Here is a 27,179-nt window from a genome sequence, read left to right on the forward strand (position 1 = left end):
GTGAGCCTTGAAATAATTTTCTAAAAATCTAAATTGTATGTGTGTGTGTGTGTGTGTGTGTATGTGTTGCTGTTGATGATCTATTTGAGTTGTATTGTTTATTGGGTCAGAGGTGGGCCACAGACATTAGAGAGATAGAGAGAGAGAGAGATCCAAAAGGATATAGGGCCTACCCAAACACTGTTTTGCACACGTACAAGGTTTCCAATGTTTTTTTTGTTTTTTTATTGCAGTGTAGCAACAGGGCTCTTCTATTTAAATATTAACATTTGTAATCAATTGAGTATTGTGTTTTATTAAAGAAGGGGAAGTAGAGAATTGCAATAAAGGTATGTACAGTATTTAATCAAACCAATTATCAACAACAATAATCCAAAATATCAACAACCTCCGCCTTCACATTCCTCAGTCTTTAATGACAAAATGCAATATCTAGTGAAGTAAAACTGTAAAAAGAAAAAAAAATGTTTTAAAAAAATCCCAGGCTTTTGTAGATGCGTGAATGTAAATCAAAAGGAGTGGATTACCGTATTCACATTTAAAGTGCAGTGCATGATGTGCCAACTTCTTGGCAGATGGACAGACAGATTCAGTGCTGTCTATTTAAAGTAGACGAAGAAAGTTCGGATCTCCTTGGGCGATATGGTGACATCGAAGTCCTTCGTCACACCATCAAAGACTCTTGTACCATCTGCAAGGCATTAAAACACAGGTATGCATGAAGCAATACTTTCATTGTATTTAATATGAAATAGTGATTCTCAGTATTATCTACAACTCTGTCTGAGCAGGTAAAATGTTTACAAAATGGGCAGCAGAGGTGTAATGGTTAGGCAGTTCTAGTTTTGGATCTAAAGTTTGGACTTAGGATCACAGTGTTGCAAGTTCAATCCCTTCCTCCCTCCTTGGCTGAAGTGCCCTTGAGCAAGGCACGTAACCCCACATTGTTCCAGGGACTATAACCAATACCCTGTAATATCTGTATGTCGCTTTGCATAAAAGTGTCCGCTAAGTGTAATGTAATGTAAAAAGAAATGACGCAACAGAAACTGCAGTGACAAATGCAGCTGCGAGTGACAAATGTAGCATTATAGATATCATGATACAGATCAATAGCTAACATAAACCCATTTTAGCCTAAGGCACCTGCAAAAAACGCCTGCCAAATGCCTAATCCCTACCCATTAAAACTTATATCTCAGCCTCCCACGCACATAAAAATATGACATAAAATGCACATAAAAGCTCGGACTCTCATCTTGAATTAGAATGTGTTAAGTCAGTTCTAACATACCATTTTTAATTTAAAAAAGCTCAAATCTCAAGAGCCTGAATGCAGCGTATATGTCGTTCCAGGCGCCAAAGGTCAAACAACGTACGTACAGTACAGTATACGCACCATCGGACTAAAATGGGTTAAATTCAACGCAATGGAAATTGTGACTGTAGAGAAGTATTGCTTCTGCATTGCTATCACAACCAGTTATTCCTCAGGCGTTGAGTTCCGGTGACACAGCGGCATCATCTTCAAAGATACCGGACTGTGCAAAAGAAATCTTGGTTTTCATTAAATAGGAAAAAACACCCGTTGTCAGTCTAAACCTACCATCCTCGTCTGTTTTGCCAGAAGTCTCCCACTTCCACCTCTGGAGGTCTGAGATATCCCAGGTTCCCGTGAGAGAGCGCTCCATTACTTCCTTCACCTCACCAATGCCCTGCAACACTTCCTGTTTGGAATAGAATAGAACAGAACAGAACAGAACAGAACAGAACAGAACAGAACAGTGACGTCTGACAATCATAGAACACTCATAAAAACAGTTAGCAAACAGAGAAGAATAGAATAGACTGCCATTTGTTTTAACAGTACACATGTGCACTAAGAACAGCACCAGAGACAGGGAGGATTACCCTTCCTGTATTTTCTCACGTCTACACATGCACACAATAACAGTCGTCAGTGCATATGAGGTCGACTTACAAACTTATAGAATAGAAAAAATAAACACTAGTGCAAACAAGAAAGTTTAAATCTAAATCTGTTATCACAACTCCAAAATTTGGTGTCTGGGGAAAAGCAAACACACACACACACACACACACACACACACACACACACACACACACACACACACACACACACACACACACACACACACACACACACACACACACACACACACACACACACACACACACACACACACACACACACACACACACACACACACACACCTTGAGGTTTATGGTGGTAGGTTTGGAGAGTTCTGGGTGCTCGTTGGTTTCATACAGGTGTGTGATCCGCAGTAACATCCGGCTGTAATCGGGAGCAGTCTTCTCTTCCGCTGCACACATGCAGAAACACATAGAGCACCACTGTACTCACTGTGGTCTCAGCATGATCATCTAGTACAGTGTTTCTCAACAGGGGTGCCGGGGCACCCTGGGGTGCCGCGAACCCCCCTCAGGGGTACCGCGAAATCGTTGCTGATAAATAAATTAATGTAATATAATACATATTCATCTAGATTGATAATTTAATGCCAGTCAGTGGAATCTTTCATCTGCCATTTATGCACAATAAAGTAAATATAGGTCGCCCCAGTCAGCTGCAACTTCGAACGTAGGTTGTGTGACGTCTCCAAATGTGTTACTTTTCTAAGCTTGTGTGGTATCGGATGCGATGCTATGTTACGGCTTGTTGATTTGGGGTGCCTTGAAATTTGTCATGAACTGAAAGGGTGCCTCGCCTAAAAAAAGGTTGAGAACCACTGATCTAGTACAGTGGTTCTTAACCTGGGGTGCGGGCACCCCCTGGGGGTGCGCCAGAGATTTCAGGGGGTGCACAGAATTTTGTCTGTGTTGAGGTTGTGACCAAAATTGCGCTTGCAAACATTGTCATTAGGTCAAATTAAGACCAAATTAAAAGATGTTTTCGTCCCCATTTTAAGTCATTAAGGTATTGATTAATGTCTATTCCAAGAATCATTGTAATTAATCACTTAAATAATTTTTTTAGTACATATACGCATGTGGAAGTTTATGTTGGGGATGCACGGCTTGTCTTGGGCACAGGTAAGGGGGTGCGTTAAAAAAAAAGGTTAAGAACTAGTATATATGATCTAGTATATGTACAGTGCTCCTGGTGGTGTAGGTTGAATGTGTGGTTGGAAAATATTCTACTATTAAAAATACAACTAATAAATCACATTAAAAGTCTTGTCTTAAGTCGTATCTTTTTAGACTCCAAGGCAGCTGAATCTAGCACATACCATGCTCCTGGTGGTGTGGGTTGAATATGTGGTTGGATAATATTCCACTATTAAAAATATGACTTATAAATGACATTAGAAAATATACATACTGTATTAGTATATGTACAGTATACATTTACATTTTTTAAAAATCATTTTAGACTCCAAGAGCTTTTTCCAGACTGTGTGACTGAGTCGGCTTTCGCCCAGGCTAAGAGTAATCCGTCTCCATGGAGGGTGGGAGATGGTCTGACCTAACTCTGAAAGTTAAATTAAGTGGAGTTCCGAAATTCAAATTGAAATTCAAATAGTGCATGATTGTTACTGATTGGTTAAGCTAACATTTCATACTTTTGTCTTGTCATTTGTATGCTTTGGCAACGCTGCATCGTAACAGACTCCACGGGTGGGTTCTGCATAACCACTCTCAACTGTTTGCTGATTGGCAGAACCGTGAGCAAACCGAGTTAGGAGGGTTGGGCCAGACAACACGCACAGAGCCAAAATCTTTGGGTGAAAGTACGTAGGATGGCATCGCCAGGCTAGTTGAATCTTACCATGCTCCAGGTGGCGTAAATTGTGTGTGTGGTTGGAAAATATTCTTCTATTAAAATTCGACTTATATATTACATTATAAATATACATACTGTATTAATATACGTACAGTATATACTTTTTAAAAATTATATCTTTTTAGACTCCGAGCTAGTTGAATCTAGCACTTACCGTGCTCCTGGTGGTGTAGGTTGTGTGTGTGGTTTGGGCTGTATGCCCAGCCAGGGATACTGAGGGTCTGCAGGTGGAGGTTTGGGGGAAGCACCACGGGTGGCACCATCGGACCAGCCGACGGCTCCCAGCGATTCCACGGCCGCTCTGGAAACAAGATGGCACTGGGTGACTTCAGGTAACTTCAGGTGATTTCAGTGAGTGGCGCATTGAGAGGCAGGGAAGAGTCCGGTTTTAAACGGAGTATTGGCAGTATTTTGCTTTTGTACGTATGTGTAATGTAACTAATTTTAGTATGAATGTGGTTGTGATCCGGAAATATTCTGGTATAGCAACGCTCTTCCCGACATGTAAACAGAATATTCTGGATCTTGTTTCAACTGAATAATGGCAAACTGGAATGCCACTTCCATGTAAGTAACTGTTGTTCATCATCTACTAGTCTTATGATCGGCTGAAATAAAGATGATGATTTCACACAGAGCACAGGTGACATCAGGTGAGGTCTCCTCTAGCCTGGCTGGCCCCGTCCGCACTAAATGTGACACTGCACAAAGTTTAGCTTCTCATGTAGTCTGGCCAAACACACCATGTAGAACATGTCAAATTCTAACAAGACAAGGGAACAATCAATGTTGAGAATTCCCCTGTCTCAATGGGGCAGGGGAAGGAAGTGAGTGAAGGAATGGGTGGTCCGTCTGAACGATTGTGGCTTCAATCAGAAGCATACAGATGTGTATGTTTTTTGCAACTTATTTTTTTTTCAGGTTGCCAGAATACTGGTGAGCCAAGATTACAATATTACTGACAAAAATCAACAAAGAATATAAAACTACATGTACGTACTACATGCTATCCAGATTCATAGTTATTCATACATTATAAAACAAGAGGCAGAGAGAGGTAGAGAAAGACAAAAAAAGAAAACGTGTCTATACAAGTCAGAGAGTGAAGTTAAAGTGAAAGTCCGAGGGGGGAAAAAAAACGGGGATGGAAAGAGAAACAAACAGACACATTACAGTCATGTGTTGCTGAGCTGCTTACGTGGTCTGTCTATTGCCATGACTACGGGCCGATGTTGCAACTCTAGTGCCTCCCTGTGGTAGAACGGCGTCATTGCGCCTGTGGAGCCCAACATCATCCACAGCACCGGGCGCACCACAGACGTGTCGTTGAGGGTCAGGTTGTACGCCAGAGTCCACTTCTGGTTATTCCACAGACGCCTGTGCAGCATCACCTGAAAGACACAGATATGATGGCATCATTTGACCCATTGTGTCCTGGAGCGACAGGTACGCTGCATTCAAGTTCTTGAGATTGAAACTGTTTTTATTAGAAAATGTGGGTATGTTAGAGCTGAATTAACACACAAGGAAAGTTCTAGCTTTAAAATGCAACTTATTCCATGTTTTTATGTGCTTCGGAGGCTGAGACATATATGTTTTAATAGGGAGAGGGCACCTTTTCCCAAAAAGGGCTTAGGCTAAAATGGGTTAAATGAGGATGCTGTGCGTCATCCAGCTGAAAGATGTGTTGCAATTGGACAGAACTTCTATGAAGGAAAGAGCTGATCCGAAGCACAATGGAGCTCAGTCTTTTATCTTTTTACTGCAACCAGTGACTACCGCTTCAGTGTTACAATGTGTTCTTCAGAGTCACACTAAACAAGGATGATAAAAGACTACGCTGCAGTGTTCTCCAGCTGAACATACCAGTGCTATGTTGATAGCGTCATCAGTATGTATTGGCTGCATTTCCCTGTCTGTATGTGCCTAAAACAAAATGTGTTTGTGTGTATGTGTGATGGATGTCGTGCTTATTTGTTTTGACTTCATGTATTGTGAATGAAACATTTATAGTAAGTGTGCATGTGTGTAAGAGGACAGAGAGAGAGAGAGAGAGAGAGAGAGAGAGAGAGAGAGAGTATGTGTGTGTGTGTGTGTGTGTCTCTGTGTGTGTGTGTGTGTGTGTGTGTGTCTCTGTGTGTGTGTGTGTGTGTGTGTGTGTGTGTGTGTGTGTGTGTGTGTGTGTGTGTGTGTGTGTGTGTGTGTGTGTGTGTGTGTGTGTGTGTGTAACCTCTAGTTGTCCATCGTTTTGACTGGAGACCCCGTGTGCCCGCTCCCCCAAGACCACCAGTCTGCTGTGGGCATCCTCAATGTAGGCCGCTCGCACCATTGGATAGTAATTCTGGAAGCACCAAACGTATAACACAAGTCACGAACAGTTCATTCACTTTTTTCACCACCAGCCAAAATGCCTGGAAGATGTTCATTTTGCTAGCCAAACACACTCACTAATAATAATAATAATAATAATAATAATAATAATACATTTTATTTTGAGCGCCTTTCAAGATACCCAAGGATACTTAACAATCAAAACAAATAGATAACAGTAGAGAAAGTATAACAAAGCTTCAGTGAATGAACAATAGTAGAATAATTAAAATGCAAAATAAAATAGAAATAAAAAAAATAAAAAATAAATGTTTTAAAATAAGAAAAAGAAGTAGAATGCATTTGAAAATAAAATAAAATGAGAAAAAAACTAATAAATTAATGTAAAGTGGAAGTGCCTGTCAGTGTGATTGAAAAGCAGAAGTGAAGAGGTGTGTCTTCATCTTAGATTTAAAAGTAGACAGTGTAGAACACTGACGAAGTCACAGTGGGAGTGAATTCCAAAGCTTGGGGCCAACAACACTGAATGCCCTGTCGCCCATGGTGCGCAGGTGTGTGGAGGGAACTGTAATGAGGAGTGAGTCAGTGGAGCGTAGTGTGCGGGTGGGATTGTATGGGGTGAGGAGACGTATGGGGTGATGTAGGAGGGTGCAAGGTTGTGCTGGGCCTTGTATACGAGGAGGAGAATTTTGAAATGGATACGTGAATGGATAGGAAGCCAGTGTAATTGATAGAGGATAGGGGTAATGTGATGCCAGGGTCTGGTGTGTGTAAGTAATCTAGCTGCTGAGTTTTGAATGTATTGTAGACGGTTAATCAATTTAGTAGGAAGAGCAGTGAGTAGGGCATTGCAATAATCTAATCTGGAGGTTACGAAAGCGTGAATGAGGGTCTCAGCAGAGGTAGGGGTAAGAGAAGGGAGTCTGGAGATGGTTTTAAGGTGGAAAAACGCAGTTTTGGTGAGGTGTTTAATATGGGACTCAAAGGAGAGACAGGAGTCGATGATAACGCCCAGATTTTTTACTTCAGAGTGGAGGTAAAATAGTCAGGGATAGAGAACTGAGAATGGTTTATCTTTTTAAGTAATGATGGGGTGGTGATGATGATGGCTTCGGTTTTGTTTTGATTAAGTTAAGAAAGTTTTGGGTCATCCAATTACTAATTTCATTGAGGCAGGTTGTTAAGTTAGAGAGGGGGGGTGGATGGGAGGGTTTAGTGTGTATGTAGATTTGGGTGTCATCTGCATAACAGTGAAAATTTAGGCCATGTTTTCGGAGAATGTTACTAAGGGGAAGAATATAAATGACGAAGAGAAGGGGGCCTAAAACTGAACCTTGTGGAACACCATGTGTGAGGAGTGAATTTGGAGACCGGAAATCACCAATAGAAACAAACTGCTCTCTTCCAGTTAGATAGGACCTGAACCATGAGAGTGCAGTACCAGTGATGCCCAATAGGGTTTCCAGCCTTGTGAGTAGGACGTGTGGCAGACTGTGTCAAAAGCAGCTGTTAAGTCAAGTAGCAGGAGGATGGGTCAGAGTGGCTAGTAAAAACTCCTAAAAATTTCACCAGCATTTGGCCGGTTTGCTGGTGTTGATTTAGAGCCCTGGTCATGAATATTATTGGTATTAAATCATATTATTGTTATTGAAATATGATTTACATTAAACATTACTGTTATTCAGAGCCTGTGGGTTGCATTAGAGTGACACTAAAGTCATTGTCGTCTGACCTATGTCTCACTCATGAAGGTGATAAAAAAGGGGTTAAACTTTATTTTAATGGTTCAGTATTGCTGTGGATCTACCACATTAGGTACAGTGTAATAACCAGTGTAGCAATATTTGATAACATGTAATACCAGCGTAATGCCATGTACCAATTTTGTACTTACATCTAGGGTTAGGGTTAGGGTTGGTAAATGGTATTACACTGGTACTGCATGGTACTGTATTAGATATTGTTACACTGGTTATTACACTGTACTTAAGGTGGTAGATCCACTGTAGTAGTGAACCATTAAAGTGTTACCAAAAAAGGTGATGAAAAGATGTTCATTATGTGATTTGAGGGAGTCTTTCATTGTCACACTGGGTTTTAATCCCAATGATACCAATTTTCAACCCTTATTTTTATAGTGAAGTTTCTCATTTCTTCACTTCCTCACCCTGGCAATAGAGTTGTTGGCGTAGGTCTTGTATGGCCTCCTCATCATCTGATAGCCGTTGTTGTCGGTGAAGATGGTCTTGTTGTTCCTCAGGCTGGTCCTGGTCATCAGGACGGCCTCTCGGTTGACCACTAGGGGGCCTAGTGAGTAGGATTGCTCCAGCCTGTAACAGAGCCGCTTGTCCCTTAGGCCTCCTGAGGGAACTCTGGTGACGACGGAGTAGGTGTAGTTCTCATCCTTTTCATTCCTGTGACAGGGGAAAACACATGATGAGATGGTTGGAATGGCTACAACATAGTTAATAAGTGAGTTACACTTGATTGAACAGTTTACGTCCCAAGATCAGCTCCCTAACCATAAGGCAGGCCACAGCTAGCCTCGCGCACCATCCTACGTACTTCCGCCAAGAATGGCTCCACACTACGTCTGGTTACAGTTTCCTGTAGAGCGATGTTGAGCGGTAGGATTTGGCTGGTGTTCTGACAAGCGGTCCTACATTGTAATTTTATCCTACGGTAGGATGTTCTGTCAGACATGTCTGTTAAACGGTCCTACATCGCCAAATTTAGACTTCAGGCATGTTTGTTCAACAACTTATCCTGATTTTTCCGAAAATTCCCTCCCCGCTTCCTGCAATCGTGTCAGATCAAACAACCTCCAGACCATGAATACGAAGTGAAATGGTAATATTATGGGATGGTCAGGACCAGGCTAGGCCACAGCTGCCCCAAAACCGTTTAGTTCCCATTTAGTTCCCAAAACGTTTGCAGTGCGGTGCATTGGTTGAACACGGGGCCTGCTTTGTCAATAAGAACCAATCATGTCGAGGTGACAAGGGCTGTGTTCAAGACGTATGAAACTAGGGCTGTCCTAAACGATTATTTTTCTGCCGATTAATCTATCAACTATTTTTTTTCGAATAGTCCATTAGTCAAACGATTAATTTTCAAGTACTCTAGCACTTTAATCTTCAAGGAAATTGGGAAAAAAAAGAAAGAAACCGTTAAAATTCGGTCCCTGAGCTCACAATGAGCTTTAAACCATGATAGTAGCTTATTTACTCTGAGATACAACGTCCAATTCATACGTGCTGGGCAATTTTAGGTTTCAATAAAGTAATAAAGCATTAGTATAGCAAGTAAAAAAAACATTGAATTAAATGAAACGATTAGTCGACTATGAAAATTCTTGTCGACTAATTTTTATAGTCGATTAGTCACGATTAGTCGATTAATCGTCCCAGACCTATATATGAAACGTTTGCAACACATTCATTAAAGAGAAACAGGGTACACAACACACCGGGTGGATTCCAATACGCCGACTTCCGTCTTCCCTTGCTCACTTGCCTGCTTGTGACCTCGTGATGACGTCACAGACGACAAAAAATTCATTCAATATCTTGCAAAAGCACGACGATTCTATTGCCATTTCCTCAGTTGCAATCAAGATGGTGAATGAAAGACAGTCCCCCAAAAATTGCTGTGGCTAGGCTGACAGCGGCGCCACAAGCACAAGTGGAAGACGGAAGTCTGCATAATGGAATGCACCCACCCCTGTCCCCTACTACTTCTTTTTCTGCTGCGTTTGGTGGCAGCTTGCATAAGATGTGCACTACCACCATCTACGGCACTAAGGGAACTCCATTTATTCTCAACCTAAAGTCTCCTAACCAAAGGTCTCCTAAAGAGAAGAGATGTTCACCTGACGTCACAAGGATCCCGAAAAAGTATGGGCTTGATCTGTGTTCCGACGGGGCAATCGTGGCTCAGTGGTTAGAGCACTGGGTTGGCAACCCAAGGGTTCCCGGTTCAATGCCTGACCGGACCTCGACTGAAGTGCCCTTTTGCAAGGCACCTAACCCCTACACTGCTACCCGGGCGCCGCTCAGCAGGCAGCCCACTGCTACGGACTAGTGTGTGTACTTCAATGTGATTCACTAGTCCAAATGGGATAAAGTGCAGGAAGGAATGTCCCCTTGGGGACCAAAAATTGGCTCCAATCTCCAATTGGCTTGGCTTCGTCTTTTCCAATGTCTCTGGTTCAACATGCTCAGTATCTACAAGCTCCACCCACCTATAGAAGTACTGGCGGATCTCTGAGAGCATCTTGCCGGGCACGATCTCCATGGCGACGGCCTGGTAGGCGGGCGTGGCAGAGGCGTTAGTGCTGAAGATGTAGTTGTCGGAGACGGGGCCCTTATCCACGTCGCCATTGGACACGTACTCCCTGAAGTCCTGGCTCAGCATCACTTTCCTCAGGCCATGCCTAATGGATGCATCACAGGTATGGAATGACAATGAAGTGGGATACATTTCGCAGCGAATTTCTCAGCATAATTGGAAAAACATGCCTCCTTTCTTTGACTGCATACATCACTGAGCAAACTCCTTGAAAATATAATTTAGAACAGTGTTTCTCAACCAGGGTGCCGCAGGTCCCCCTCAGGGCCGCCGCGGAAAAATGGCTGATAAATACATTATGTAATATCATACATATTTGTCTATGTTAATAAATAAATGCTTAGTCAGTGGAATCTTTCATCTGCCATTCACGCACAATAAAATACATTTAGGTTGGCCCACTAAGCTGCAACTTTGAACGAAGGGTGTGTGACGTCTCAAAATGTGTTACTTTTCTAAGATTGTGTGTTATCGGATGCGATGCCATGTTACGGCTTGTTGGTTTGGGGTGCCTTGAAATATTTCAGGGATTGAAAGGGTGCCTCATCTAAAAAAAAGGTTGAGAACCACTGATATGGAATGATTTCAGTAGATCTGAAATATTTCATGTCATGTCATGTTATATCACGGATCACCTTTGAGCTCAGTATGTAAGATACAAATCTCCACTGCCCAAGACACAGCTTACAGTAAGATATGGTCCAAGTTACAAGTTACATGCACTGGTCATACAAATAATTTGAAATTGCGTTTCTTGCTTTCCCATGCAGAAATAGACTAATCTAGGTAAGGACATAGACAGTGTAGACATAGACAGTACTCATACATGGACATAAGACAGTATGGACATAGACAGTGCTCATACAGACATTTAAAGTGCAAGACTGAACAGAAGACTTTTAGGTATTTTGTTGTGCTGTTTCTAAAAGTCCTTTGTAGCGTTCTGACATAGTCCATCCCTACCTGTCAGTGATGCTGTGTAACAGGTTGGTCTCCTGGTCAAACAGCAGCTTGTAGCAATCGCTAAGGACAGGTAGGAGTTTCCTGCCCGGCCTTCTCCACTGTTTGATGCTCCGTCTGCCAAATTTAACCGTTCTCGCGGCGTAGGTCATGCCACAGGCCGTGGAGCCGGCGGTACATGAGGAGGAGAACTTGACTAGATATTTCCGGAACTGAAGGCCGCCCAGCTCCGCCAGGATGAACAGGTCATACTCCGAGGTAGAACCGGCCCTTAGTTGAATCTGAGGATACATTGATGCGTACACATGTGTGAGTAGTTTAAACTAAAATAGACAAAACCACACTCACCAGCTAATTCACATTATGTATGTTTTACATCATGTCAAGAGCAAGCAGGCACATTTCACCCCAAGCCATTTCCGTGCATGATTAGATTACACACCATCCAATTATTATGTAAATTGATTGAGGGTTTTTTTTTCACAATACAGATTATAAAGCAAATGGATGCCAACTAGTTGAACAATCGTTTTGATATAGCAGCCACACAGTATATGCCACCTAATAGCAATGAACAGGTCACACTCCGAGGTAGAACCAGCCCTTAGTTGAATCTCAGGATTGATACGTACACATGTGTGATTAAGCCCGACTGGACTGGCATCCAAAAGCGTCCCATGCATTTGTGGCATAGACCAGCCCCTCATGCAGAACCCCCCACTGTACTAAAATTAAGATGGGCATGGGATAAGTCCACTGTATATTCTAAAGATTCAGCAATTGGCTGCCCCCTCTAAACTGTAAGTTGTCTCCAAGGTGAAAACAACAGCAACTAGAAGCACTCAGAGAGCGCAGACCTCCGCCAAGGAAGCTGCTTGATACATTTGACTATGTTACACCCTAAGTCTTTCTGATTTGTTTTTGTGAAGTCCCCGCAATTCAATTTCTGGTCACAAGGGGGTGTCTAGATGGTGAAGAATCTTTTGAAAAGTCCTGGTTCTGGTTCGTGATCCGGATCACCACCAGAATTTAATCACTTGTTCTTTGGGTCATTACTAACAACTCCACAAAGTTTCGTCCAAATCAGTTGATTCTTTTTTTAGTTATCCTGCTGACAGAATCTTTTAAAAAGTCATGGTTCCGGTTCGTGTTCCGGATCACCACCAAAATGTAATCACTTGTTCCTTGGGTCATTATCAACAAACCCACAAAGTTTCGTCCAAATCTGTTGATTAGTTTTTGAGTTATGTTGCTGACAAACAAACAGACAGACAGACAAACCAACGCAACCAAAAACATTACCTCCTTGGCGGAGGTAAAAAAGCATCAGCCTTTGAGGACTGTCTGCCCACCGGGAACATGCCCTGTATGCCAGATTACTTGTCCATCCCTGGTGATTAGTGTTCACAAAAACAGACAAAACCACACTCGCCAGATAATTCACATTATACATCTGTTTTGTTACGAATCTCACCTGAAGAAGATCTGAACGACCAAAAAGTTGTGAGCAATAAAATTGCAACTGTAATGGACAGTGTGTGGGATATTAACTTACTATTTTAAAACATTGGTTGCATCTTGTGCACCCACTAGAACGGAAGTGTTCAAAAGTGTCCTTTGTTCAACTGTTCAAAGACGCCATGTCAAGAGCAAGCAGGCGAACTTCTTATTTCTTCAGTGCATGATTAGCTTAAGCATCATCCGATTATATTCTAACTTAATTGAGTTTTTTCACAATACAGATTTACTGTTTATTATAAAGCAAAAGGAAGCCAACTAGTTGAACAATCGTTTTGATAAATCAGCCATACAGCATATGCCACCGAATAGCAATGCCAGATTTGAAATAGAAAGAGAGAGAGAGAGAGAGAGAGAGAGAGAGAGAGAGAGAGAGAGAGAGAGAGAGAGAGAGAGAGAGAGAGAGAGAAAGAGAGAATGTATATTACCAAAAAACATGTTATGCAGGATTGTTTAGGTGAGTTTGGCTCAGAGGCCTATACCACAAAGCTGGTTCAGGAGTAAACCAGGTTAAGTTAAGAGGTAAATCACCTAATACTCTTTAATTAAAAAAAAAAAAAAAACTAACCCCTCTGCAACTGCACTTGTTGTTCTGTATATCTCCTGTGCACTTTGTATTTGCTTGTGATGTTGGCTTGAATATGTCCTCTTTTGAAAGTCGCTTTGGTTATAAAGCGTCTGCCAAATGCAATGTAATGTTACGTAATGTAATAGAAGAGCCTGGAGTCCCGTGTGTTCTTAAGAAAACGGGGACTCCAGGCTCTTCTATTTGATGATTTACCTCTTAACTTAACCTGGTTTACTCCTGAACCAGCTTTGTAGTATAGGCCCCAGGTGAGTAGCCTACCTGTGCTGGCACAGCCTTCCCGTAGTCATCATACACCTGAGCCATGGGAAACGCTACGGTCAGGTTGATGTATGTGGTGATGTTCCAGGCCAGAGGGTTGTAGACTAGGATGTGCTGCTGAAGATCTTCCGACAAATCTTTTTTTTTTTTTTTAAAGACAGTAAACAAGTGAAAATCGTTCACACGCCTCCAAATGCAAAAGCATAATACACATAATAATCTTAATTACATGATGACATATTGCATAAAAATATATTCTCACATATACATCGGACACCACTACTTTATACTGCCATTTAGCTGCATTGAATTTTGGTCAAAAGAGTTGTAAGAGTTGTAAGTTGTAAATCGTAAACTGTGGCAACTGGACTTTTGCATTCCTACATCAGAATTAGAAGCAAAGATGTCTACCAGAGGAGTGTATGAGATGTCTTTTGAGCTACCAAAAGAGAATTCCGATGGCCTACAACTTACGTAACTATTAACTAAGATGACCTGGATTAACAAGGAGCCTCATAGACTTCTTGCATTGTGTCCGACTCTGTATATAATTATTTGAACAAAAAAAGGGACAACATTTTGGTGAAGGACCATCATTGCTACCTGATCGAGGGTTGTGCGTTTTCTGTGAAGCGTCAAGATACGAGGGTAAGAGGAAAATGGCTGCCATCAGCTCCTCTACTCCCATCATGCCCTGTGTGAGGTGGTCCATGTACATGTCGGCCACTTTGGGCGACTCCGTCCCTGTGATGCCATCATGGTGTTGAACCTGATGGAAGTGATGGGGGGGAAAAATCTATTAGAAGACACTTTCATTCAAAGATACTTGTTGCAATACATAGGTTTCCTGTTTACAAACATTCACGCTGTGAGGAGGGGAGGGGTAAGATGCCAAGCAGACAACCACGTGAGCACATTTTTTGAGTGACAGCAGTTTCAAACGAGAAACCCATGTCTGGAGGACAAAACCAAATGGCAAATGTGTGGAGAAATACACAGTAAGGAAGGCATAGGGCAGTCAGACTACAGTAAAGCTTTTAAGTAAAAAAGTTAAATTATTATATTATTTAAAGTTTAAATTATTAATATAAGTTATGAGAAATTTCCATTTAAAAAAAGAATCTTCACAAGTTTCTAAGAGGTTGAGAGGGCTAACTGTACTCTTGTAGCAACTGGTAGCTGGTACCCACAGATTAAGTCATTTTCACGTGACATTGTCACACACTATTGGAAGGGGAAAAACGTGCTTATTTTAAAACTAAAATCAGGCACCTCCGAGACAGCCCATCTGAGGGCCCTCAGCTTCTCCAAGGCCCAGTCTGTTGCCACGGGTCCTTCAGGGTAGGCGATGTGGTAGCGGGCAAAGAGGCTCTCTGCAGCATGGAGCTGGGAGCTGGCCTTCCTAGCAACACCCTTCAGAACGTTCCTGGAGGCGTAGAACCCGGTCCATGCCTGGAAGGGTTCTAGAAGGCAAATTTTAGAAAAGCACTTTAAAAACTGAAAGACTTAGTTATAGTCATCAAATAGACTGACTTTATCATCATACTTACTGTATCATTGGTTACAATCTAGTGCCACATATTCCAAATGACCTTGTTTTACCAGTCCAGTTCATTGGACCAGCAAAATTAAGTAATTTGTAATATGTGACACTGAACTGTAACTAATGAATCCATTTTGCCAGTCACTGAAATACAATATCAAATCCCACTAACCAGTTGAGTATGACAGGAAATCCTCACTCCCTCGTACGTCCCAGGTGAGGTTGGAGTTATGGACGGCCTGGAAGTATTCTCCTAGCGTAGCGTACTGCACCGTCACGCCAAACGTCTCACTGTGCTTGTTGATGTAGTCCATCAACACGTCCATGTTGGAGAACTGCACGGACGCATTGTAGAACTGCTTATCACAGCCCTGGAAGAAGGAGTAGAGCAGAGTAGAGTACTGAAAGGTGGAGGTGTCTGTCAGCTTACATAAATACACAAATACAAAACATACAGAAAGACCTTACACACATTAGTATTGTACATTACAGCTCAGTTCAGTAGTATGTCATGTTGACAAATCAGATAGTATGCGACTACTTTCAAATTACACCTATTGCACTAGGGCTCACAAGGAAAATATGAAATCAGTGGGCAACAACTGGGTTTTCATTGTGCACTTAAATTATGAAACAATACAAGGGTCAATAGAAAGACTCCTATTTTAATATGCCTACTGCATTACAGCAAATGCTGCATGTAGACACATGAGCAGGTGGTGCAGATGCCAACTTATCATCAGAGGTGTCTTTTACTGATGTAATTCCAATACTAGTACATGATCTTCCATAGTCCTCCATACACCTGTTAGTCCACTGTGCTGAATGAGATAGACACACTGTCAGAGTACTACTACTTCTACTTTATACTCCTCTGGCAAATGGTGCAGAGCAGAGGCCCCTCTCCCTGATGTTGTACAGCCAGATGTGGGCAAACTCAGGCCTGGGGGCCACATGCGGCCCCCTGAGCCATTTCATGTGGCCCCCAGAGCCTTTACCAGAAAGACAACATTTTTAAATCCAAATTCAAACGTTTACTCAACATTCTTACAATGCTACGCTTAAAACAAAAGTCTTACGAATTTAAGATTCACCAAAGACATAGGCTTCATCTAAATACATTTAAACACAATGTGCAGGAAAATTATTGTTGCCAACTTACATCAGCGTACACTGTTTTATTATTGACATGGGCAAATTGTCTGTGGCATCCGGCCCTTCGATCAGTATTCTAAACCCTATGCGGCCCTCGGGCCAAAATAATTGCCCACCCCATTGTACACCATGGTTTAGACCAGGGGTGGGGAACCTATGTCTTGAGGACCGTTTGTGGCCCTTGAAGCCGTTTTATCCGCCCCCCAATGTAATTTTAATGTTATGCAGCTTCACATGAAATATGACATATTTTGTAAAGGAATCTTAGAAATTACATTTGCAATACAATTAAGTTATATTCAGGGGACCTAGAGAAGGTGGGGTCTGTTTTAAAGCTGGCTGCCTTCAATATGGGCCTAAAGTGCAGGGGGAAATTCTGGTTTATGTTCATAGTGCAGCCCTCGGAGGTCTTTGACGGCCCTAGGAGGGATCTGAAGTGGCCCCTCGAATTAAAAAGGTTCCCCACCCCTGTTCTAGACGTACGGTTCCAGGGTGCTGTCTGCCTGAAGCGGCTAAGGTACTGATTCTCAAACTGTGGGCCGGGGCCCACTGGTGGGCCCTGAAGGTATTCCAAGTGGGCCTTGAAATCACTTTCTAAAAATCAAGAATCATATTTTTGTGTGTGTTGCTGTTGATTTATTTGCATTTTATTGTTTATTGGGTCAGACAAGGGCCCCGAACATTTGTGAAAATGTTAAGTAGGCCCCAACTTGGAAAACGTGGGGAACCCCTGGGCTAAGGCATTCATTTCCGGTCACGGTCTCAAACTGTCGTGTCTAAATAAAGGCTTAAAAACTTTTTTTAAAAAAAGTTAAAAACAAGTGTAAAACAGACCCCAGGCCAGAGCACATGGTTGGTGCAAAACCACTGGGGGGTCTGCCTGAGGTTGTACGCCATAGTCTGAGGGCGTACGGTTCCAAGGTGCTGTCTGACTCAAGCAGCTCTCTTTCCCATTCATTTATTGTCACGCTCTCAAACTGTCCTGTCTGAATAAAGACCTAAAAGGAAAGAAAAGTTAAAAAAAAAAAAAAGAAGAAGAAGAAGTATAAAACAGACCCAAGGCCAGAGCACATGGTTGGTGCGAAACCACTGGGCTCTCTGCTTGATGTTGTCCACCATGGTTTGGGCATACGGTTCCAGGGTGCTGTCCGAGACGGGGAGGCTCATGTTGGGGTAGATGCCATCTTTAGGGGGGTCGGGGAACAGGGCCACACCGTTCCAGTAAAACCCTGAACTGTGGAGACATCAACTGTGAGTTTCAGACCAAGAATATTCCCCTCCCTATGTTGACAGACATGGAACAGACTGGTAAACATAATCAATAGTAGCAGTCAAAATGTTTACATTACACTTATCTGACACTTCCCATCAGGCTTGTATGAAATTCTGAATTGAAATTCAAAGTAATGCCATAATACGAACACTAGGTGATGGTGGAAGCAGCCCAACAGGTGACGGGAATAGACACATCCTGATAAATATACAGCACCATCTAGTGTTCCCATTTTATCATTACCTTGAATTTCTTTGAATTTAACCTACAGCACCCATTGAGAGTACATAGAACACCACCACCTAGTGTTCATATTATGGCACTACTTTGAATTTCGATTCATTACTGTGAATTTCAATTCGGAATTTCGTACAAGTCTGCTTCCTATCCAAAGAGACTTAGGTACAAGGTGTTGGATACAGTCACTGGCGCAATTGCTAAAACAAAACAAAGTTGAGGTGCCCGATATGTGAAAAATATTTTGGAAGTCTGTGTAATAACTTGGTTGTTGCATAGCTTGTAATAACTAAGACATTGTTCCAGATATACACAAGTTTTAGTTCCTTCAAATTGATATTTTTAAGTGGAGATTTCTTGAATACATCTGTCACCATGGCATTTTTCTTTTTATCCACATGTCGTGTATGTAAAGGGATAAAAAAATATATACGGTGCTATACAGGGTTGTGTTTCTCGACAACAACGTTGCTAACTAAGCTAGCAACTTACTTGGTTGGAAACCTTGTAAGTTGCTAACTGGTTAGCAACGATGCTGTCAAGAAACGGGGTCCAGGTGTAAAGAAAGTGTTTACAGGTATGTATCTAATGTATTTCTAACTGCTATTACATGTTGGAGAAAGGCAGTTGGGATGGTGTGCAGTAGCTAAACTGGTCCATGGTGTGGGTGAAGATCTCCTGCTTTTCAACCAAAGAGGGGGAGCCTCTCCACACAAACTGCAACCTCTGTAAAGAAATAAACAAACAAACACAAAAACAAACAAACGAAAAACCATGAAATATACTGTACCTATCACAGGTATAGTAGCATCTATTGTCAAGACAGCCACATTTTGAAGATCCAGTACAACATCCAGTACATTTCATGTATTTAATTAATGTATTTATTTACTTATTTAAGTAACTCCACTTCCTAGTGGGAAACATTACCTTGTTGTTCTGCATGTCGTTCTTGAGGTCGTAGTCGATGCGCGATATGAGATGGGCGTGGAATCCTGCAAGGGCGAAGAGGACAGGTGTGGTGGCGGAGGCTCCAAAAGGGTCCACATGCCAGGAGAAGCGAGGCCGCACTCCAAACGTCTCATACAGGAAGCCGTGCCCCTCTGAAGGTGGCAAGAAAATATACACACCAGGTGAATACAAGTCTGATGTATGGGTCATTGAAGTTTTTTTAGTCAAGTGGTACAACCGCAGCCACAGTTGTGTGAAATAATTAAAACAAAATGTGTGCTGGCAATGAAGTTTATTCTATTCTATTATATTCTATTCTACTGCATTGTATTATAAGCCCACTGATGGTGAGAATGAGAATGAAATGAATGAATAAGAATGAAAGACTACCATAACGTTTAACAACAGCCTTTACCTGTCAGCTGCAGGATTGCGTCATCGAGATCTGTGACAGCCTCGTCATGCATCACCTGACCTCCTATGATGAACTCCAGGCGGCCTTCATCTAAGAGCTGTCGTACCTGAAGAACACAACAAAGAACGCTGAATTTACCTGGGAACTTATTAACCAAGGGCTTAGCAGAAGGGTTACAGTTTTAAATGTTTGCACTTCTGCTCATCTTTGCAGGCCTATAGTGTCCTTTAGTGTTTTGAAAGGTACATCTAAATAAAATGCATTATTATTATTATTATTATTATTATTATTATTATTATTATTATTATTATTGCAAAACCAACCAGACGATTTTAAATGAAGAGCAGAGGACAAGAGGGGAACAATTCCACTTGACCTTATACATTACATTATAGGCCAAAACTTAGTTGATTTTATCCCAAGCAACTTACAAACTACTAGGCCTAGGCTATAGGTTGGCCTATGTCCCTGTGTAGTGGGTACAGCCAGGGTAGGCTACTTTAAACATAGAGGTGCAGGGTGAGGTCATCTGTGGTATGATTTAAACCTGAATTCCTCTGATTCAAAGACCAACTTCCTAACTAACCATAACAAAGGCTGCCCGCAGACTTCATGGGTCAACATAAAATATATGAGGTTTCAAAATCTGTCCTCTACATACTTGCTGTTTGTGCTGCTCAGTGGCCACTTTGTCCCACCAAATGCGGAAGAACTCCTGTTCAACAGCAATGAATTTGCGGTGCTTGACTCGTGACAGCTCCTCTACAACGGTGGTATACACGTTTGCAGCATATGCATGCATGCTCTCCTAAAACAGAAAAGAGTTTGATGCTTCAAAGAATCTGAAAACCATGAATGGCAACAGGTAAGTGATTGATCAATATAAAGACCATACGCCATTACCTCGATTGTGTACACCCAGCCAACATCCATGTGGCTGTGTGGAATGACAAAGGTCTGAAGTGGACTCGCAACATTTTCGGAAACTGTAAAATAAAGTAGCAAAATTAAATACAAAGTAAGCCTCCGCTGCATCTTTGTAGCTGAGAAACTTTTGTTTACAGCGGGTATGACAGTCACGCGTTTTTTTCACACGCTCAACTACGGTGCGACAAAGAGTACATACGGTTCGTGTTCGCGTTTTGCTGTTTTGGGAGAAATTAGTGAACATGCCCTTTGCGCGCTCGTAAATAGCACAGGACATGGGATGATTGCAGTGATGATTAAACCTGCTGCGGACAACCATAATCCCACCCATACAGGAGAATAACAAAAGCAATGTACTGGGCAGCAAGGCATGCAATTTACACATTCGCCCTCACGAAACTTTCAGAGAAAAATGAGGTGGTCCTTGCCTTGCATGCAACCACATTGCCGAACATGCCCCAAGCACAGACGTAGCCCGGAAGTAATTGCACGGCATGTCTCACAGTGCCCTAGAGGAGATGAATACATAACCTGACTGGACCATGTCAAGCAACAAGAAAATAGTACTAATATTCGGAGGCTTCATAACAGCTATTGCAGCCACATTCTATCCTATATTTTTCTACCCTATGTCACACTCAGATGAATACCGTAAGTAGCCAGTCACTCTGTCAATTTACGAATATAGACTAGTGTTGTCATAGCCTACCATGCTAACCAACAACTGAAAACAGCACATAGGCCTACTGTACTCTATTCGGAAAAGCAGAAAAGAAAGGTTATCAAAATTGCTTTGCACCTAAGACCTCCAGGAGTAGTATGAATTAACAGTTTGTTTTATGTTAACAACTGATCCTGCATCGTATAGCCTACCGAGTTGCCATTGACCGACCTCTTAGGCAAGATGACAGGCCACTACTCTAGTAATTCACCATTCTCTCGATGTTTTTTTTTTTTTTTTTTCAGGACAAGTTCAGAGAAGCAACCGACATGGCATCAATCAAGCAGACGTGCAACCTGTTGGTACGTAGCCTGTTCGTCTTGTCAAGTGCTGCAATAGACAGCTAATAGGCCTACTAGTGGTCAGCAAAACTGGTAATATATTGTGAACTGTGAAATGTCTTAGTTTCATTCTCTTCCCTGTATTGAGCTTAGAGACCCTAGCTGCATTTCCTCTGAGGCTGATTGCTTGCTTCACTCACTGATGAATTAATTAATTGATTGATTGATTGCTTCATAATCTAGAGTCATCATAATGTTCAGTGAAAGTGTTATTTTGCTTATTTGAGAGATGATTAATGAATGTGCATGTCTCCTCTAGGGGTAAAGATTTGGTCTGACCCCTTCAAGGACAAGAAAGAATGATGGATCAGTGTCCATAAGAGACCCAGCAGACGGAAAGTCCTGGTGACACCGATGTCTGTGATACCAGCGCTCAAGAAGACATGATTTCCCTGTGAATACTGGTGTGCGTGCGTGCGTGTGTGTGCGTGCGTGCGTGCGTGCGTGCGTGTGTGCGTGCGTGCGTGCGTGTGTGTGTGTGTGTGTGTGTGTGTGTGTGTGTGTGTGTGTGTGTGTGTGTGTGTGTGTGTGTGAATATGAGTAAATATGGAGATGTGTGCATGTACATTTGTTTGTATAAGTAGTGATAGGGTGTGTGAGTGAATAAGTGAGTGTGGGTTGTATTCGTTGGCGAACACTTTATCCTATGAATAAAGTAATTAAGTTCTAACATGGATGTTGGAGAGGGAATATTTCGTTAACTTATTGGTTAACTTATTTGGTTGATAAGAAAACCAACAGCTTTTGGGATCTAATTGTAATGAGGGCCCTTCATCTTGACTCTGTGTGAGCCACATGTCACTATTATGTGGCTCTACCATGTGCAGAAAATAAACACTTGAGCTTGAGATGTTTTCTGATCCCTTTGTAGTTTTTTTATTATATCATTAATTAATTGTAGGATTTGGTGTTTTTGAAAATGTCCCAATAAATGTGTGCTCGTCTACTCATACTGAGTTGGTCACTGGCTGTGTCCGAAGGCCTACTATAGTAAGCACTGCCTCCTTATTAGTCCTTACCACTCGATGACCATTAGCTTCAAGGCTATGTAGAAAGCCAGCCAATTGTAAGCACAATTTGGACGTACTACAGCACCGTCATGTACATAACTGGATCAGTCGCTCTATTGACCAATGACTGTCAGTTGCCGATCTCCGGGGACTTCTGGGATAGCGAAGCAGTAGCGAAGTAACTATCATTGGCCTACTGCAAATATGACATAGAAACATGACATAGAAAGTCATCCAGGTACCGTTCACCTCCTGGTTGAAAGCCTACTAAGGTATTTAGATGGACAACATAGTCGATTTCTTATTTTTTGCATAAGGCAGTTGGGACTTTCGGATGCAGCCACTGACTGCATCAGGGGCCTGCTTTCTCTTCAACATATCTCCATTCCATAATGATTCATGGTTCACCTCAAGACACCCTAAGAAATAATTTAGTCAAGTCAAGTCAAGTTTATTGTCAATTTCTTTACATGCACTGGTCATACAAAGAATTTTAAATTGCGTTTCTTGCTCTCCCATGCAGACATAGACTAATCTAGGTAAGGACATAGACAGTATAGACATAGACAGTACTCATACATGGACGTAGACATTGCTCATACAGACATTTAAAGTGCAAGACTGGACAACAGAAGACTTGTAGAGAACATACATTAAGAGGAGGTATTTTGTTGTGCTTTTTCTAAAAGTCCTTTATAGCGTTCTGACATAGTAATAGTAGCATTTGAAGAAAATAAATAATTAAAAAAGGTTTTATTAAATACACCAGCAGCAGTATGTGTGTGTGTGTGTGTGTTTGTATGTGTTTTGTGTGTGTGTGTGTGTTTAGTGCATTTAAAGCGGAAGTCCACTTCCTTGAGTCTTCCACAACATATAAAATATCAATTGCTGGCATGGCAACAATGGGCTTCAAGTTGAGCTTAAAGTTACACTAAATCACTGTTGACATATTTTGGATTGAGCATAATTGCACCCATTTATTTAGTAGGCCTATTATTATTGTTGTTGTTGTTGCTCTTGTTCTTGTTGTTCAATATATGAAATAATGCCTTAAACTGGAACCTTGAACCATGTTTAATTAACTAGTCCTAACACATTTTTTTATGCATCAGTGGTGATTCCTTTGTGTCAAAGAGAGGAAGTGTCATAGTCTCATATATGAATATGTGCAGTAAAATGCACATCAAACAACCTAGAATAAAGCATCTCCATCCTGCATATCACTTTTTCACACTAGCTATTTTTTTAGGGGGTTGCATGTCCATGATACCAGATCTGGAGCGGTGCTGTGATTGTTCAAACAAATCAAGGACATTGAAAATGGAAACCTAAAAGCCCAACGAACGAAGTCTGTACATTTTATGGCATGCAAAAATTGCCATAACAAACATTTCTGGAATAAGTTACCATTGAAGCAGGGAAACAGAATGAAGCCCTCCGGACATGTTATTGTGACATGCATATAATTGCTTTGTCAGCGCAAACGTTTGTGGAAACAGTTGACGTCGACATGGATTAGGGCTGGGCGGTTCTGGAAAAAATGTGTATCACAGTTTTCTTGATGAAAATTGATATCACGGTTCTCTGCACATTTTTTTTTCAATAAGCAACGATTTCCCCCCACATCTCAGTGTTTCTGAAGAAAAGACTGAAATTAAATCTAAAAATGAGATAAAATCCTGAATTGAAATTAATCTCCATTTCTATTTTAATTACTTTTTTGGAATAAAACCTGGAAAAAAAACCCTTCTCTCATCAAAAAGTGAACCTTGTGTAGGTGAAAACCGTTATCACTGTTTTTTAACGGTAGGCCTATACCGCTCAGCATAATGAATAATGACAGACAGCCAATGAGGGAAAAACAGCTGTCAAAGCTGTAGGGTGAGCAGGCAGGGCTTGTAGTCATGGCGACAGCTGCCTCTTCTTCAGGGCCGGCACTAGGCATTAGGTAGACAAGGCTGTCGCCTAGGGCGGGCCTCAAATTTGTTGGAGGCACCTGAATGCCCCACAAATTGTGAATGTCAAGTGAAAGAAAACATTAAACATTAGATTGATAATGATAATAAAGACCTACTTGCAGTCAGTATATACACTAGATCAGCTGTGCTTACTCAGATGCACAACTCTGTGCCAGATTCTAGGCTCATAAAAAAGAAAGAGGATGTTTGCCTAGGGCACCTGATTCATTAGAACTGGCCCTGCTCTTGTTTGCCTCTTGTGCAAATTGGCAAGGTCACTCCGGAGTTCACCTATTTATTTATACCCCTCAATTAGTAGGTCCGCACGCAGATGTGACTCCATTGTGCCGCTCTGTGTGGGAATGGTTTTCAGAAAGGCCTTTGTTCTCTAGTTCAACCTCTTATTGAGTCTGAAGAACACATGCATCTTTGTGACCTCTCTCTAATATATACAGGATTTTGTGTAATGTGTATTTGCGTATTTGTAATGTGTAATGAACTGTCACCGCATATGAAACACTGAAATAGAATGGCACTCTGAGAGTGCAGACCTCTGCTGATGCAGCTCAATTTCATCCTATAATGGTTTCTAGTAAGTGCAAAAAAAACGTAAAGTAGGTCCAATCTAGCAATGGTGGTAAATCTGTCCTTCAAGATTTTATTGACTGGTGTGAAGAGTCTAAACTGCATCTCAACACTGCAAAGACAAAGGAGATGTCTATTGACTTCAGGAAAAGTAAGTCAAACTGCTGTACTTCCATTAATGGACAGAATATTCAGGCAGTTACTGAATACAAGTATCTGGGGGTGGTTTTAGATGAGAAGCTGCGATGGGAGCAGCACACAGAAATGATCCAGAAAAAAGGACAACAGAGACTCCACTTTTTAAAGAAACTTGTTTCATTTGAAGTTGATCCTAAAATAGCCAGGATGTTTTACAGTGCTTATGTGGAGAGTGTTTTAACCTTTGGTGTCCTCTGTTGGTTTGGCAATGCAACAGAGGCCCAAAAGGGGAAACTAAGAAAAATTGTGACAACCTCTTGCAAGCTGATGGGCACAAACATGAAAAGTCTTGAAAACATATATGAAGAACGCTCACTCAGCAAAATTGACACAATTTTAACAGACAGAAGACATCCATTGTTTTATACTTTTGAGCTACTGCCATCTGGCTGCAGATTTAGACACCCTGCTGTTTTTAAAAACAGATCCAAGCAATCTTTTATCCCACAAGCAATTAGCTTTTTTAACAAACATGCAAAACAAAAAGGTAGATCTTAATTTGCACACCCTGTCTCAGCAGGCCTGAGAAGGAATGAATGACACCCTAATGTTTTATCTTTTTATAATGTTTTGCTTATCTATTTATTTATTTGCTGCTTGCACATCCTCCCATGCTTTATCCTCGCTATGGGGTTAACTGGGACTGACCACTGTTGATGGATGACATCTGTTTTTGTCCAATGTCTTGTCTATGTTATGGGGGAATGTGTTGCTCTTGGGGTAAATGTGCTTGGGAATCTGACTGTATTGTGTTTGTTTTCATGTCTTACGCACCTCTCACTAGAAGAAATTTCCCCCATGGGGGACAATAAAGCTACTACTACTACTACTAATCTCTTTAAAAAAATAATGGAACCAGAAAGTGATTACGCTACAGACCTCTTCCCTGTTTTAAGACAGCCCGTTTTCTCATTCATTCTAAAAAAAATGACATCAAAATCCCTCCATTATACTTTGTGTAATCCTGTTCACATGCATGAGCAAACGTATGCAGGTCAAAAACATAACTTTCTTGGTGGAGGAGGATATAACATCCTTATTATGTCATACTAAGTGACTTGAGTGGTAAAATAATAAAATACCAAAACTCACCACATGGTGGTGCTGTTGTATACCTTATTTGAGAAATACAGTTATGACATCTTTATAAAGTCTTTCTGGCTCTTCTACAGAAAACAAGACAATTTGCTGTTCTAATGTTCAGGCATTCACATACTGGACATTTTCATGAGCATGTTCACAACAGTGGGAGCGTCTTAGTGAAGATGGGGTCGCCGACGGGCCTATTTACTATTTGCTGAAAATGCTCAACTACATCATAACAACATTACTATGACAATACCAAGAATCTTATTAGCCATTACAATTTTGGTGACTGTAAGATTATAACATAGGCACTGCGCAAAGGGGTTAATAAGGAACTAAACAGTTGAAAACAGGCCGATCCACTTCAGATTGACTAGGCCAGGGGATTAGGCCAACTAAGGCATAATGCTCGAATGCAGAGGACTCTGCAGAAGACGCATAGCATCGAAACGTTGGTCATTAGTCTTGCACTCCAATAAAATAAAAAAAAGCATTAGAGCTATTCAGTCTTCCCTGGCCTAGTCGCTCTGAAGTGAAGCAGCTTGTGTTGTTTTGTCTATCGTCCTGGGGTGCGTTTCACGACAACATTGTTGCTAACTAAGTTAAGAAACTTACTTGGTTGCAATGCAATTTCCCATTGGAAACCTATGAAGTTGCGAAAAGGTTAGCAATGGTGCTTTTGAGAAACGGGGTCCTGGACTGTGACCAAGAAGAAGGCTAGAGCGCAAGACAAGTGACCTCCCTTTTTACTTAACAGGTTGAATAAATACCTGCAGTAGTGTAGCTGTAAGGAGGGGAAAGGCCTCAAACCAGTTGAGCTGAATTTTGGAAACCTGAGAGCGAATGTTTTCCTCAGACCAAGGAGTGCTGTGCAAGAGAGAAAAAAAAGTCTGTTCTGTCTCCATGGTAACAGGAATGTTGCCAGGGGCGGTTTTAGGAAATCTGAG

The 27,179-nt window shown here is 41.6% G+C and overlaps 2 protein-coding genes across 2 annotated transcripts; one reads left to right on the forward strand and one right to left on the reverse strand.

The window, feature by feature from the left end:
• Positions 1-318: 318 nt before the first annotated feature.
• Positions 319-20,489, reverse strand: man2b2 (mannosidase, alpha, class 2B, member 2). The gene is made up of 19 exons (XM_063186619.1): positions 20,310-20,489; positions 20,068-20,214; positions 19,407-19,512; positions 18,971-19,143; positions 18,651-18,766; positions 17,587-17,764; positions 15,548-15,746; positions 15,105-15,295; positions 14,436-14,601; positions 13,833-13,969; positions 11,471-11,748; positions 10,401-10,592; positions 8,325-8,571; positions 6,057-6,167; positions 5,025-5,217; positions 3,981-4,127; positions 2,236-2,345; positions 1,607-1,727; positions 319-691 (listed from the first exon to the last, which is right to left on the reverse strand). Exons 1-19 carry the CDS (start codon positions 20,439-20,441, stop codon positions 600-602), a joined length of 3,036 nt encoding a protein of 1,011 aa, XP_063042689.1. The 5' UTR covers positions 20,442-20,489; the 3' UTR covers positions 319-599.
• A 323-nt stretch (positions 20,490-20,812) lies between these two features.
• Positions 20,813-22,243, forward strand: smim20 (small integral membrane protein 20). The gene is made up of 3 exons (XM_063187429.1): positions 20,813-20,984; positions 21,300-21,356; positions 21,655-22,243. Exons 1-3 carry the CDS (start codon positions 20,876-20,878, stop codon positions 21,696-21,698), a joined length of 210 nt encoding a protein of 69 aa, XP_063043499.1. The 5' UTR covers positions 20,813-20,875; the 3' UTR covers positions 21,699-22,243.
• The last annotated feature ends 4,936 nt before the right edge of the window (positions 22,244-27,179 follow it).

The sequence above is a fragment of the Engraulis encrasicolus genome, chromosome 21 (genome assembly GCF_034702125.1).
Source record: "Engraulis encrasicolus isolate BLACKSEA-1 chromosome 21, IST_EnEncr_1.0, whole genome shotgun sequence".
Lineage (NCBI taxonomy): Eukaryota > Metazoa > Chordata > Actinopteri > Clupeiformes > Engraulidae > Engraulis > Engraulis encrasicolus.

Bases quoted from the DNA above. Each gene is read 5' to 3' on its own strand.
- man2b2 (XM_063186619.1), bottom strand. From the start codon at position 20,441: ATGCAGCGGAGGCTTACTTTGTATTTAATTTTGCTACTTTATTTTACA. The intron at 17,765-18,650 runs GTAATAGCAGTT...ATGTCTCCACAG, and splicing joins CAACTGCCTTTCTCCAACAT to TTCAGGGTTTTACTGGAACG. The intron at 2,346-3,980 runs GTAAGTGCTAGA...GCATGTGTGCAG, and splicing joins CCTACACCACCAGGAGCACG to CGGAAGAGAAGACTGCTCCC.
- smim20 (XM_063187429.1), top strand. From the start codon at position 20,876: ATGTCAAGCAACAAGAAAATAGTACTAATATTCGGAGGCTTCATAACA. The intron at 20,985-21,299 runs GTAAGTAGCCAG...TTTTTTTTTCAG, and splicing joins GTCACACTCAGATGAATACC to GACAAGTTCAGAGAAGCAAC. The intron at 21,357-21,654 runs GTACGTAGCCTG...TGTCTCCTCTAG, and splicing joins AGCAGACGTGCAACCTGTTG to GGGTAAAGATTTGGTCTGAC.